Source organism: Onychostruthus taczanowskii, unplaced genomic scaffold, assembly GCF_017590055.1.
Source record: "Onychostruthus taczanowskii isolate IOZ18803 unplaced genomic scaffold, ASM1759005v1 scaffold184, whole genome shotgun sequence".
Classification (NCBI taxonomy): domain Eukaryota; kingdom Metazoa; phylum Chordata; class Aves; order Passeriformes; family Passeridae; genus Onychostruthus; species Onychostruthus taczanowskii.
In genome coordinates this window covers 908,892-920,278 of record NW_024499062.1, presented here as the reverse complement: position 1 = coordinate 920,278, position 11,387 = coordinate 908,892, and the positions used below count along the sequence as shown (strand labels likewise).

General features: G+C 44.8%; 1 protein-coding gene and 1 long non-coding RNA gene across 4 annotated transcripts in view; one reads left to right on the top strand and one right to left on the bottom strand.

Moving 5' to 3' along the window:
- The first annotated feature begins 633 nt into the window (after positions 1-633).
- On the top strand, positions 634-5,264 carry SMKR1 (small lysine rich protein 1). Of its 3 annotated transcripts, none has more exons than XM_041401090.1 (3): positions 634-676; positions 3,142-3,200; positions 4,766-5,264. In XM_041401090.1, the coding sequence occupies exons 2-3, from the start codon at positions 3,198-3,200 to the stop codon at positions 4,967-4,969; spliced, it is 207 nt and encodes a 68-aa protein (XP_041257024.1). In that variant the 5' UTR covers positions 634-676; positions 3,142-3,197; the 3' UTR covers positions 4,970-5,264. The 3 variants fall into 3 exon arrangements, with proteins under 3 accessions (XP_041257024.1, XP_041257022.1, XP_041257023.1); XM_041401088.1 differs by lacking the exon at positions 634-676 and adding an exon at positions 2,503-2,554; XM_041401089.1 differs by lacking the exon at positions 634-676 and adding an exon at positions 2,828-3,019.
- Positions 5,265-7,355: 2,091 nt separating this feature from the next.
- Positions 7,356-11,387, bottom strand: part of LOC121334196 — a 6,951-nt gene continuing 2,919 nt past the window's right edge. Inside the window, exons 2-4 of the long non-coding RNA XR_005952416.1 lie at positions 10,249-10,423; positions 8,456-8,566; positions 7,356-8,238 (exon numbers count right to left, since the gene is read on the bottom strand). This is a non-coding gene — a long non-coding RNA (uncharacterized LOC121334196). The remainder of the gene's footprint in view (positions 8,239-8,455; positions 8,567-10,248; positions 10,424-11,387) is intronic.

Here is an 11,387-nt window from a genome sequence, read left to right as displayed (position 1 = left end):
ATTTAGAAAAGCCCTTGGTATTTGGCTCAAACCTCTTTTTCCCCCCGAAAGTGTCTTTTTTCCCCCACAATATATTGAAAAAAAGCAAAACCAGTTCATAACCAATGTGCATTTTTCTGTGTTTTATATTTAAATTGTGCTTTTCAGTGCCTGTTATTTTTACTGAGAGACATTAGAAGCACAAATCCTTACCTGAATGTCTGTGGTGGAGGAAGGTACAAACTTATCCTGGATTACAATTTATTCACACCATCATCACCAAATTTTCTCTTTCCCAGAGAGAGATCTCTACAGAAAACCCAAATCTCTGCATAAAAAAGTGACTTAGGGAGAGCCTTTATTTGAAATATTCATGTCCCATCCTGGCAAGCAAGCAGCAGTTTCAAATTTTTTTTTTTTTCACTTCACAATGAGGATTTTCTCCTGATTAAAAATTCTCAGAAGAGCTGGGGGGCAGCAATTAAAGAATAATCATTTTATACCTTCAGCAAGGCAGCTTCAGAAAGAAGTTTTGGGTGGTTTCTTCACAGCTGCAGGAACATCTGTTATCTCACCCCAGCAGGACTGTTGGTTCCAGGAACTCTCCAGTGATCCCAGTTCCAGTTGTAATTGCAATAAAGAACTCTTTTTTGTTTTGTTTTCACCCTACAGGTGGTTGCTGAAAGTTCTGCTGTGGGTAAGACCTTTTCTTCAGCACCTCAGCACAGATTCTTGTGCTTTTTTTTTTTTGTAGATTCTTGCTGTTTCCTAGGGATATAAAGCATACAGAATTGAGTTGTTAATTTCTCAGTCTTCTCTAAGCAACTTTAGAGCTTTTTGGTGAATTTAATGCAAATTTCAGTGAAGCATAAAAGGCTACAAAGATACAAAGTTACTTTCAGAGTTGAGAAAAGGAGAGAGTGGTTAAAAAAATAAAAATGGGGGGACTTAGCCTTTACCCATTGAGTTTGGTACTGTTAAATCCCTCCTTTTTCTCCTGTGAATATTTCCCAAAAATAACAGCACTGAGATGTCCTGGCTGACTTTGTATTTATCCACTTGTAACCACAGAAGTGACTGTATGAGGTCAGGCCTATTGTACTCTGGAGTTTGGGAAGTTTCCCTTAATTATTTATCAAAGCCTTGCATGTGTAAACAGCAGCTTGTTCTGCAGCCAGGCCCAAGCTCTGCCACAAAACACAACATTTGACTGCACAGGATGATTTTTGTCTCCTTGATTGAACATTTCAGTGCTCCGTGCCTTCCTTTTTCCTCAATAATTATAACGTGGCCTCCTGACAGTTGCCTGTGCTAAAATGAGATAATTAGTGTAATTATGATTGTTTCTTTTATGCTGTGTGGTTTGTTAATACAGACGACACAGAATTTCCCTGAACAGAGTGGAAATCAGTATTTTTTTTTCATTTTTGCTTTCACTATCCAAGGCTCATTCAAGAGAATTTTACTCCCAAATCTGCAGACTTTTTCCCTGAGCTACACTACCAATTCTTTTTATTAGGCAAGAAGGAAGGAAATTTACTTATGCACCAGAGAGCGCATTTAGAGAGGTCAATATTAAAGGTAAAAATAAACCCATGATCTAGGCAAACTCGCTGATGTGTTTTTTTGGAGTTTGGCAATACTGCAATTATGAGCTTTTTTTTTTTTTTTTTTCTGTGAGGGAATTCAGCTCTTACTGATATTTTTCACTTGTGCCTATTTTTTTAGTGCTTTGCAAGTGAAAATCTGGTGCCGAGAGATGCAGGACAGACTCCTCTCTCCCATATTTTTTCCCAAATTTAAAAATCACCCCACCTTTAGAAGTATTACTACCCTTGGATAAAATTGTTGTGTCTAAAAAAGGTGCAGAGAACTAAATGAACCCTTCATGTCCCTATCCCTCCCTCAGCCCCCTTCACCTCCATCGATTCCTTGCGTCTCAGGCCTCAGTTTATGGGGATTTATTAGAAATATCCAAACTCAATTACATGTCATTTTCCTGCTGTCTGGAGCTGTGGCTCTGCAAGGAGGCAAAGCAGAGTTTATTTTTAAAATATTTTTACGGTGAAGGAGGCTGAGTCAGGTATTTAAACAGACTCCCCCGTGTCACGGAATAACGTGAATATTCCACTATAAGTCCACCAAATGCCAATCTTTCTAAGACCTTTGGAAAGCACGACTTGATCCCCTCCTCCTTTCAGGTCGATGCTGTTGTGCTGGGGGTTTTTTGGCCTCCTTGTGCCATTTCTGGGGGTTTTAGGCTGTGGGTGGGACAGGGCCGGGTGACATGGCGGCGGCCGCTCCCCTCAGGCCCCTCATCCCCCTCACAGCTTTTCCCGCCCTTTTCTCCGTCACCACCGCAGCGGCGGGAAGCACCTCCCCGGCAGCTGATTGGGCGATGGGCGGGTGCCTCAGCAGCGGATTGGACGCCGCGCTGTCAATCAGCACCAGACCCCCGCCCCCGAGGTCGCTATGACAACGGGACGCTGAGGGGAGGGTGAGGAGGCCATGGCGGCCGTGGTGGGGAAGGGCGGCCGGGGTCTCTTCAGAGCTGCCGTGATGCGGGGACAGGAAGGTGAGATTCTGCTTTTTCTACACGGAGGGAGCTGGGGCTGGGGCAGCCGGGGGAGAAAAGGAGGTTCAGGACGGAGCTGCTCGCTCGCTGCAGCTCCCTGAGAGGAGGGTGCAGCCAAGAGGGGGTCGGGCTCTGCTCCCAGGGGACAGGGACAGAACAAGAGGAAACAGCCTCAAGCTGTGCCAGGGGTTTAGACTGGATGTCCTGAAAATTCCTTCCCTAAAAGAGTTGTCCTGCCCTCGCACAGCTGCAGGGTTGGAGGGAGTCCCCGTCCCTGGAGGGGTTGCAAAGCCCCGTGGATGTGGCACCTGGGGACACTTGGGGACACTTGGGGTCGGTGGTGGCCCTGGCGGAGCTGGGCTTGGTCTCTGAGGTCTTGTCCGGGATTCTGTAGTTGTAAACCTCGAGGGCTTTGCTGAAAAGCTCGGAGTCCTGGAATTTGACAATTAGCAGCTGATTTCACAGGTGAGGATCAGCTTTTAGGGATGACCCTGTTTTTGCAAGGGGCTGGTTTTTCCCTTTTTCTCTTCAAATTTCGTGGGGATTGACACAGACTGTGTAACTAACCATGGAATTTTGTTTTTCAGGGTCCATCTCCAGGGCTTGATGTGAATTCCTGGCTGCTCCATAAAAAGACTCAGCCATGGTAAAACACCTTTGATCCTTCAGAAATGCTGATAACACCTTTTTAAGGAAAAGGGTTAATATCCAAAATGTTCCTTCCCACAGCTGCAGGACAGAACTGACCCCTGCCCAAATTCACTTTGTGTGCAAATATAAACCTAATTCTGATTTTTAGCTTTTTTTTTGTTCTTGGCTGCAGGCTGTGAAATTTTGTACATAGCATATAAAGCCTGTGAGCATCTTTTATATCTGGAAAGATCAGCTACAGGCTGAATTCCCACCAGGAGCTTACAAGTGCTCACAAAATCCACCAGAGACCCTGGGCAAACAAGGAATGGGCCTCAGATGATTGGCTGGGTGCAAAATCTGGCACAAGCATGTCCCTGTGAAGGGGGCACATTCCAGCACGTGAATATTCCACAAATTCTGTCCAGTTATGGTCTGTGAAAGAGGCTTGTACCATCTCAAACATATGTCTGAGCTCAAGTAGTTTCATTCTGCAAATTATCTGCCAGCAGCTGCAGTTTACATTCTTATTTTATCTCTTTTTTGCTTCTGTAATAGAGGGTCTGTGTGTTTCAGATAGAAAATTTGATTATTTTTAGAAATTTTTCTTTACCTGTTCATATTATTCCACGTCTCGGTTCCAGCTGATTCTGAGGATTGTGCCCTTTACCTCAGAGCACAAATGTTTGTCTCTTTTGCACTGAGTAGTGCTGAGCTGTGAGGGGATTTTTTAGAAATTATAACATGGAAAACACATTACCTACGTGGGTTTGGATTTGAAACCAGCAGTGGTGGGAGAGCAGCTCCATCCCAGACCCGTGGAAGCTGGAGGGGGGATCCTGCTTTGCAGGGTTAAGATCCCAGCAGGAATGGATCAAGACAGGGCAAGTTCCTTCAGGATTGCATCCTCATGTAGTAATTTAAAAAAGCAATCAGTGGGAGAGAATGTTTGACTTCTGTTGGGCACAAACCTTTTGTCAGCCAGATGGAAGCACAGGGGGACAGGGACCAGCTCAGTCTTTGATGGCTTTAGAGGCTCTCAGAGCCTGCAGAGCAAAGAGGGGCTGTGGAAAGGTGTGTCAATGCTTGTGAGTCCTGACCTAAATCCACCACAAACTGCTGGGGTCTGGGTGAGGGGCTCTGCCAGGCAGCTGCTCTGGGATATCTTGGAATCATGGAATGGTTTGGGATGGAAGGACCTTAAAGCTCATCTCCTTCCAACCTCCTCCTCCCCAGTGTCCAGCCTGGCCTTGGGCATTCCAGGGATGCAAGGGCAGCCCCAGCTGCTCTGGCAATTCCAGCCCAGCCAGGAATTCCTCATGGCCAAGATCCCATCCATGGCTGCCCTCTGGCACTGGGAGCCATTCCCTGTGCCCTGTCCATCCCTTGTCCCCAGTCCCTCTGCAGCTCTCCTGGAGCCTCTTCAGGCCCTGGAATGTGCTGGAAGCTCTCCCTGGATCATTCTCCTCTCCAGCTGAGCACCCCCAGCTCTCTCAGTCTGTCAGCCTGGAGTCCTCTACCCAAAAGTGAGACAACAAAGACCCAGAACTGAGTGGGTTTTTGGTCATTTTCTCTCTGCAGGCACGCAAAGCCAAAAAACCCAAGGGTGGCAAAAAAAAAAGTTCCAAAAAGGGCGCGCAGAAGCCTGTGTACCACGTGGATCTCTTCAGCCCAGCTGCCATGCTCAACGCTTACTACATCTCTCACAACGCCGCCGTCTTCCTGGAATTCCGGGGCCATCCCTGGCCCGGCTCTCTCAAAAAGAAGGGGAAGAAAAAGAAGTGAGAACCAAAGTGCCTGGTGCAGACTGTGCTGTGATAAAACCCGCCCTGGCCTCGGCAGTGCCCGGCCCAAATGGCAGTGTCCCCTGGTCGCTGCCGTGTCCACACAAAGACACTTTGACTGCAGCTCACACACGGTGACAAGCGGCAGGGGACACGGTGCCATTGTCACTTCAGCCGTGGTCCTTCACCCTGTGGGTCCGTGTGGAGGGCAGCACTGTGCCTGCAGGGGCAGGGCTGTGCTGGGGCTGGATTCACCCACCCTGTGCCACTCCTTAGGGATGGGACCAGTGCCTGAGACCTGCTTGAGCTCAGGAAGGACTGACAGAGCCAGTGGTGTGAGGGGGAACAGGCCTTGGCAGGGGCTGCCCAGGGAAGTTTGGAGTGCCCATCCCCTGGAGGTGTCTGAGGAACTCCTGGAGGTGGCACTCAGGGCTCTGGGCTGGGGACAAGGTGAGGATTGGTCACAGCTTGGACTCAATGATCTTGGAGGTCTTTTCCATCCCCAAGGATCCTGGGAATGTGACTTAGGCCTTGTCAGGGATCCTGTTACACCCAGCAGAGGTGGTGATGGCCCCCCACCCCCAGGCTGTCACTCACTGTGACCATCCTCTGCCCAAACATCCTGGCTGGACACCACAAGCTCTGTGTCACATCCCGAGCCCTTTTGCTGCATTTCCTCCACGGGTGTTCAACACAGCCCTGGGGAAACCACGAAGCACCACACCGAGAGGAGCTGTGCATCTCTCCCAGACCTTTCCACCCCTCTGACTCCCAGGTAACAGTCAATTATCATCAACCCAAGCCAATAAAGGCCTGGAAATCCTGGTGCTGTTTCTCCAGCCTGAAACATTCCCTCTCTGAGGAGGTTTTGACCAGGGAAAATCGTAATTGGTGGCACTGCTGCTCAGCCAGCTGCTGTCATTTGTAGCTTGCTGCAAACTCCACTGGGTTTGTTTCACCTATGTGTGGTATAACCCACCCTAGAAAGCCAAGGGTAAAATTGGTGTTTGGGGGCGGGAAAAAAAAATATTTCTGTGTGGTTTAATAATTATGTATGTAGGTAATAAATGAAGGGTTTAATTTAGAGCAGTTTGGTTGCAGAGGAAAACAGCCATGTAGCCATTTTAGCTGTTACTATCTATAGTAATATGACAATATGAAAGCATAAAAGTAACACTTAAGAAAATGTGACATAAGGAAAAAGAGAGGGAAAGGATAAAAGGAGAAAGATCTCACCACCCACAGGTCTCATGATGAGACTTGGTTGTTGCAATCTCAGTTTCTGTTGGTCCAGCTGGTGGTCACAGAGTGATCCACCAGGGGATGAGGGGAAATCTCAAAGAAGTGTGGGAGAAATGCACAGAACACAAAATCTGGGTTTATGTTCACTCGGGCTCAGTGGGAAGTCCCAGGTGCTTCTCCTGGAATGGGGAGTGCTGGATGATGGAATGCTGTGGGTCATGGGACATTTTGGGACTCTGACACCTTCAAAGGTATGCAGCTGCCTTCGATACCAGCACAGCTGAGCCCACTGTGATCCATTATGGCTGAGGTGAACACCGTGGGGCTACTGGGAATGTCCCCATGCTCCAGGGCAGGGGAGTCACCCCATGAGTCCCTTGAGCAGGGACAAAGAGGCAGGGCCCTGTTCAAAGCTGATAAAGGGTCCCTTATCAGTTTGCAGCCTGAGCTGGGCTGTGCTCCTTTGCACATGGTAACTTGCTCCCTCAATGTGTGAGCTGGCAGCATCACAGTCTCTCTCCCAGTAAATATCCTTGTGGATCCATCCTTCTTCCCAGACCTGGCAAACTGGACAAAAGCACCACCTTTGTCTGACCCCAGATTCAAAATCCAACATTCCAGTTAGTAGGGGTGTTTGGGGAGGGGTGGCTCTGGTGTTCACAGATGGACAGCAGCTCCTTTGCAGTTTGCTACAGTGGCCAAAATGATTGATTGATTGCTTGATTGATTGATGATCTCAGCAACGTCTAAGCCACGAAACTCATCAGTGTCTCACAACACGTCAAGAAAATGAATCACAGGATGAAGAGCCGAGCTGGAAAAGATCACCAAGTCCAACCATCAAGCCGTGTCCTCAGGAGGGGCACCCAGGCTGCTGGATTTCCTGCTTCCCTGCTCTCCAGCTGCAGCTGGCCTGCTCTGCTGACGCAGGGCTGAGGTTTGCAGCACCGCTCCGTTCTGAGCTCTGCACCCACGTCTCCTCCTCAGCCTTCTCTGTGCTCTCGCTTCCCCACCACCCAGCAGGAAGTCTCTGGTCACAGCAGCTCGCAGCTCTTTCCTCCAGACATCAGCCTGCTAAAGCCAGAGATCTTCTGCAACCCCTGTGTTCAGCATTTCCAGCTAAGAAATTAATTAAAACCCAAAAATATCAGATTTTTTTTTTTTTTATTATACGTTTACCACAGAAGGCTTTTAGGGACAGATGTTTCTGAGCACTGAAGTAGGAGCTGCTTAAGGTGGTTAAGGATGGTTAGAAGGGAGCAAGGCCATTTTTACATCTCTGGCAAACTGGAGCTACAGTGGTTTCAAAACTCCAAGTTCCAGTATCCAAAATTTACTGGAATATTAATTAAATAATAACGTTGTTCTCTCTTTAACAAAAAATTCTGATTTCAGTGTGATGCCACTGAGCACACCAGATGGTGAGCAGTGAAGTGCAAAGGACAAAGACTCTGCTTTCCAGTGCATCTGAAAAGTTGCCATTCACTTCTTCGACAGCAGATGAAAAAACCCTCCCAAAAATCCCAAACTGAGTAATGAAACACTTTTCTTTTTTCCCCCTCCTTTTTCCTTTTGCCTCTCAGTTGAATTTTGCAGGTAATTCCATCTCCCTGGTGGTTAATAAAGACCAAAGGGCATCTCTAAAGAAAAGTTTGGACTTCAAAAGGCTGGATTTGCTTCGAAGTGTGCCATGATCCTGTGGCTGTGACAGGGTGACAGTGGCAGCTATTCCTGCTTCATCCCAACCTGTAAGACTTTGGGATCTTCTTCCCAATGGAAGATCCCAGATGGGTTTTTCTGGGGGGCAGGATTTAAGCCGAGTTTAGGGTGAATAAACCCTGCTCTGCCCAAATCCACAAAGAGGTTGGTGAGGGGAATCTGCAAGCTGGAGATGCTCTTGTTATGGCACGGGGAACTCTGTGGTGCTCTGTGTGCCAGGCCTTGCAGGGAGTTAAGTTCTTGTAGTGCTGGGGTTTCCTGTGCTCTGCTACCACTGTTTCCTGCAGGAAGTTGTGCACCAGAGCCCTGCTGTTAAAAACACAGGAGAGGTTGGTGTGAGTGTGTTTGTGGGTGGGGAGAGTCACAGGGCTGTTCTGGATGGGAGTGGCAGACATAAATAAACATAAATATCAATTTAAACAAAAATATAAATGATAACTGTAACGAAAATAGAAATAAATTATAAATTACAACTCTAAATGTAAGCTATAACTATAAAGATAGTTTAATAAAATATATTATTCACCGCATTTGGAATGAGGGTGTTTCAAGCTGAGTGTGAGCAGCTTCCTCTCCTTTCCCTTCCCTCCAGCCAGCATCTCTGGATTGCCAGGTTTCTCCTTCCACATTATTTCACCTGAGGAAAAGCACAGTGGATTTTTGGATGTGTAAGAAAGGCTTGAGAAGGGGCAGGGATCCTTTTGTCCCTGTTCTCATTTGAAGAGCTGCCCTGGCTGTTTCTTGCTAGCTCCAGGGGAGGATGGAGAGCTGAGGACTCTCCTCCTCATAAAAGGTATCTCCATAACAAAGAGGCTCCCGCGGAGAGTTTTTAAAGAAAAACTTCCTCTCAAGAGGCTTTGTAAATGTTGGCACTAAATAGTGCCAGCAGAGGGAAATAAGATAAAGTTTTCAGTGGGTTAACTCCTCTCTCCTTCATTCATCTTTCACTGTCCTCACCTGTTGCCATTTCAAGTAGAAAAAACTTATTTTTACAGTCTTTTTGTAAGGCTCTGTTTTGCAAACTCTCTGTATTTTTTTTTTTTAAATTACAAAAGCTGGGTTTTTTCTCTGTTTTGCTTTTGTAACTGTCATACAAGGGAGCAAAAGGAATGGAATTTTAGAGCTCACAGGAATGGTTTTTAGGTAGGTACCAGGACACCTGCAGGTACCAAAGTCTCCCAGGTGGAACTTTGGGATGGATTTGTTACTTCCCAGTGTGCTGTCCGCTCTGGAATCATCCAGTGCTTTTCTGGGGGTATTCAGGGAATTCAGGACTCCTGCTTCTTTTGGTGTCCCCTCAGAGGAACCTTTTAGGGCCTCCCCCCTCAAAAGCCTCAGACCATAAAAGGATCCTGGAAAGAAAACACCTTGCTCCTTGATTTTTTTTCTCTCTCTCTTTTTTGGTTTGTTTGTTTAGGCTCCACATAATTTCGTTTTAAAATATTTAATTACTTTAAAATAAAATAGAGGTCTTGAAAACTCCACATAATTTAGTTTTAAAATATTTAATTACTTTAAAATATAGGCCTTGAAAGTTGCTGTGTTCCTTTTAGGTTATTGCCACAAGATTTCAGGAGAAACAAGCAAAAGGAATTTTTTAATTTAAAGTCTGATACATTCACAACTAAGCTAAAGTAAACCAAGTGTGAAATCTTCTTTATGCAAAAAAAGTGTCAGCATTTGTCCTCGAGGTGTAACTGGCACTAAAAGAGAGAAATGTGTAAGAAAAATGAGGGAAATATTTAATGGAACCCATGGCTGCAGCAGAATCCTGTGCCATGAAAGGAACAATTTTCTCTTTGGTGGAAATTCGTGATGTAAATACCCCAAAGTTCACCTGCATTTACTGCTGAATGTTGGAATATTTTTAATAGCTGAAAATACAAGGATAGGCCAAGTGCTCCTACAATCCTACAGGAAATGTCAGCAGAGAGACAGCAGCACACAGATAATTGAAGAAAACAAAAATGCTTAAAGCTGTTTAGTACAAGCCCAAAGTTACATTGAACTTCAGAATTTATTTTTTTCTCTCTGTCTCAGGATGATCCAAGTAGGTCATGCAAATCTTGGGGGCACTTTTCCCACACCATTTAATAGGAAGTGCCTGTTCTGTGAAGGATGGAGATAATCAGCCTGGAATAAGTTTTCTGTGCAGACTGAGATGTTAAATCAGAAGTTACACCACCGATGTTGGAGTTAAAGTTGTATCAGTGAAGCAATTAAATCACAATAATTACTGCAGTTGGGGTTTCCTGGAGTTTTCTCAGTGCTGACATGGCCAACACACCTGAAAGGGGCTTTAAATGTGGATTATCTCACCCTGCTTTGCACTTGTGTAGCACAGCTGTGGGTGCTGAGCTGGCCATGCTGGGATCTCCCTAGGGATAAAAAGGAGATGGGAAACAGGCAGGTGAGTTATGGCCACTTCCAAAAAATTCTGACGTCTCTTTGTCACGTTTGTGGCAAAATGCTCATTCCTTAAATTAAGTTGTTCCTGAAAAAAAAAAAAAAATTACTTTGTAAGACTTTTCTTGGGTTTCTTTCAGTCTGAAAAAGAAGGTTTGTAGGATAAATTTGCCCCCATGTGCTCAACTAGATCGCTCCCACAGTGCACGACGTGGCACTCTGCGTGCTGAAGGCACAAAACTGATTTTTCCACAACTTCTTTTTCAAACTGGATTTTTTTCCACCAAAAATATGAAAAAATGCTATTTTAAACTGATGTTTCCACATGTCCCATTTTAAACTGGATTCGTTCACCAAAACAAAATGCCGAAATTCTTTTATTTTAAAATGGTTTTTCCACAACTTCCATTTTAAAGTGGATTTTCTACCAAAAATAAGGCCAAGAAAAAAATTTTATTTTAAATTGATTTTTCCATAGCTTTTATTTTAAACTGGCTTTTCCCACAAAAAATACTGGAAAAAAATCTATTTCAAACTGATTTTTCCACAACTTCTTTTTCAGACTGGATTTTTCCACCAAAAACATGCCCAAAAAAATTATTTTAAACTGTTTTTTCCCACAACTCCCATTTTAAACTGGATTTGTCCACCAAAAACATGCAAAATTTTTTTTTTATTTTAAAATGGTTTTTCCACAACTTCCATTTTAAAGTGGATTTTCTACCAAAAATAAGGCCAAGAAAAAAATTTTATTTTAAATTGATTTTTCCATAGCTTTTATTTTAAACTGGCTTTTCCCACAAAAAATACTGGAAAAAAAAATCTATTTCAAATTGATTTTTCCACAACTTCTTTTTCAGACTGGATTTTTCCACCAAAAACATGCCCAAAAAAATTATTTTAAACTGTTTTTTCCCACAACTCCCATTTTAAACTGGATTTGTCCACCAAAAACATGCAATTTTTTTTTTATTTTAAACTTTTTTTTCCACAACTTCTATTTTAAACTGGCTTTTCCCACCAAAAATATGGGGGGGGGGGGGGGGGAGAAA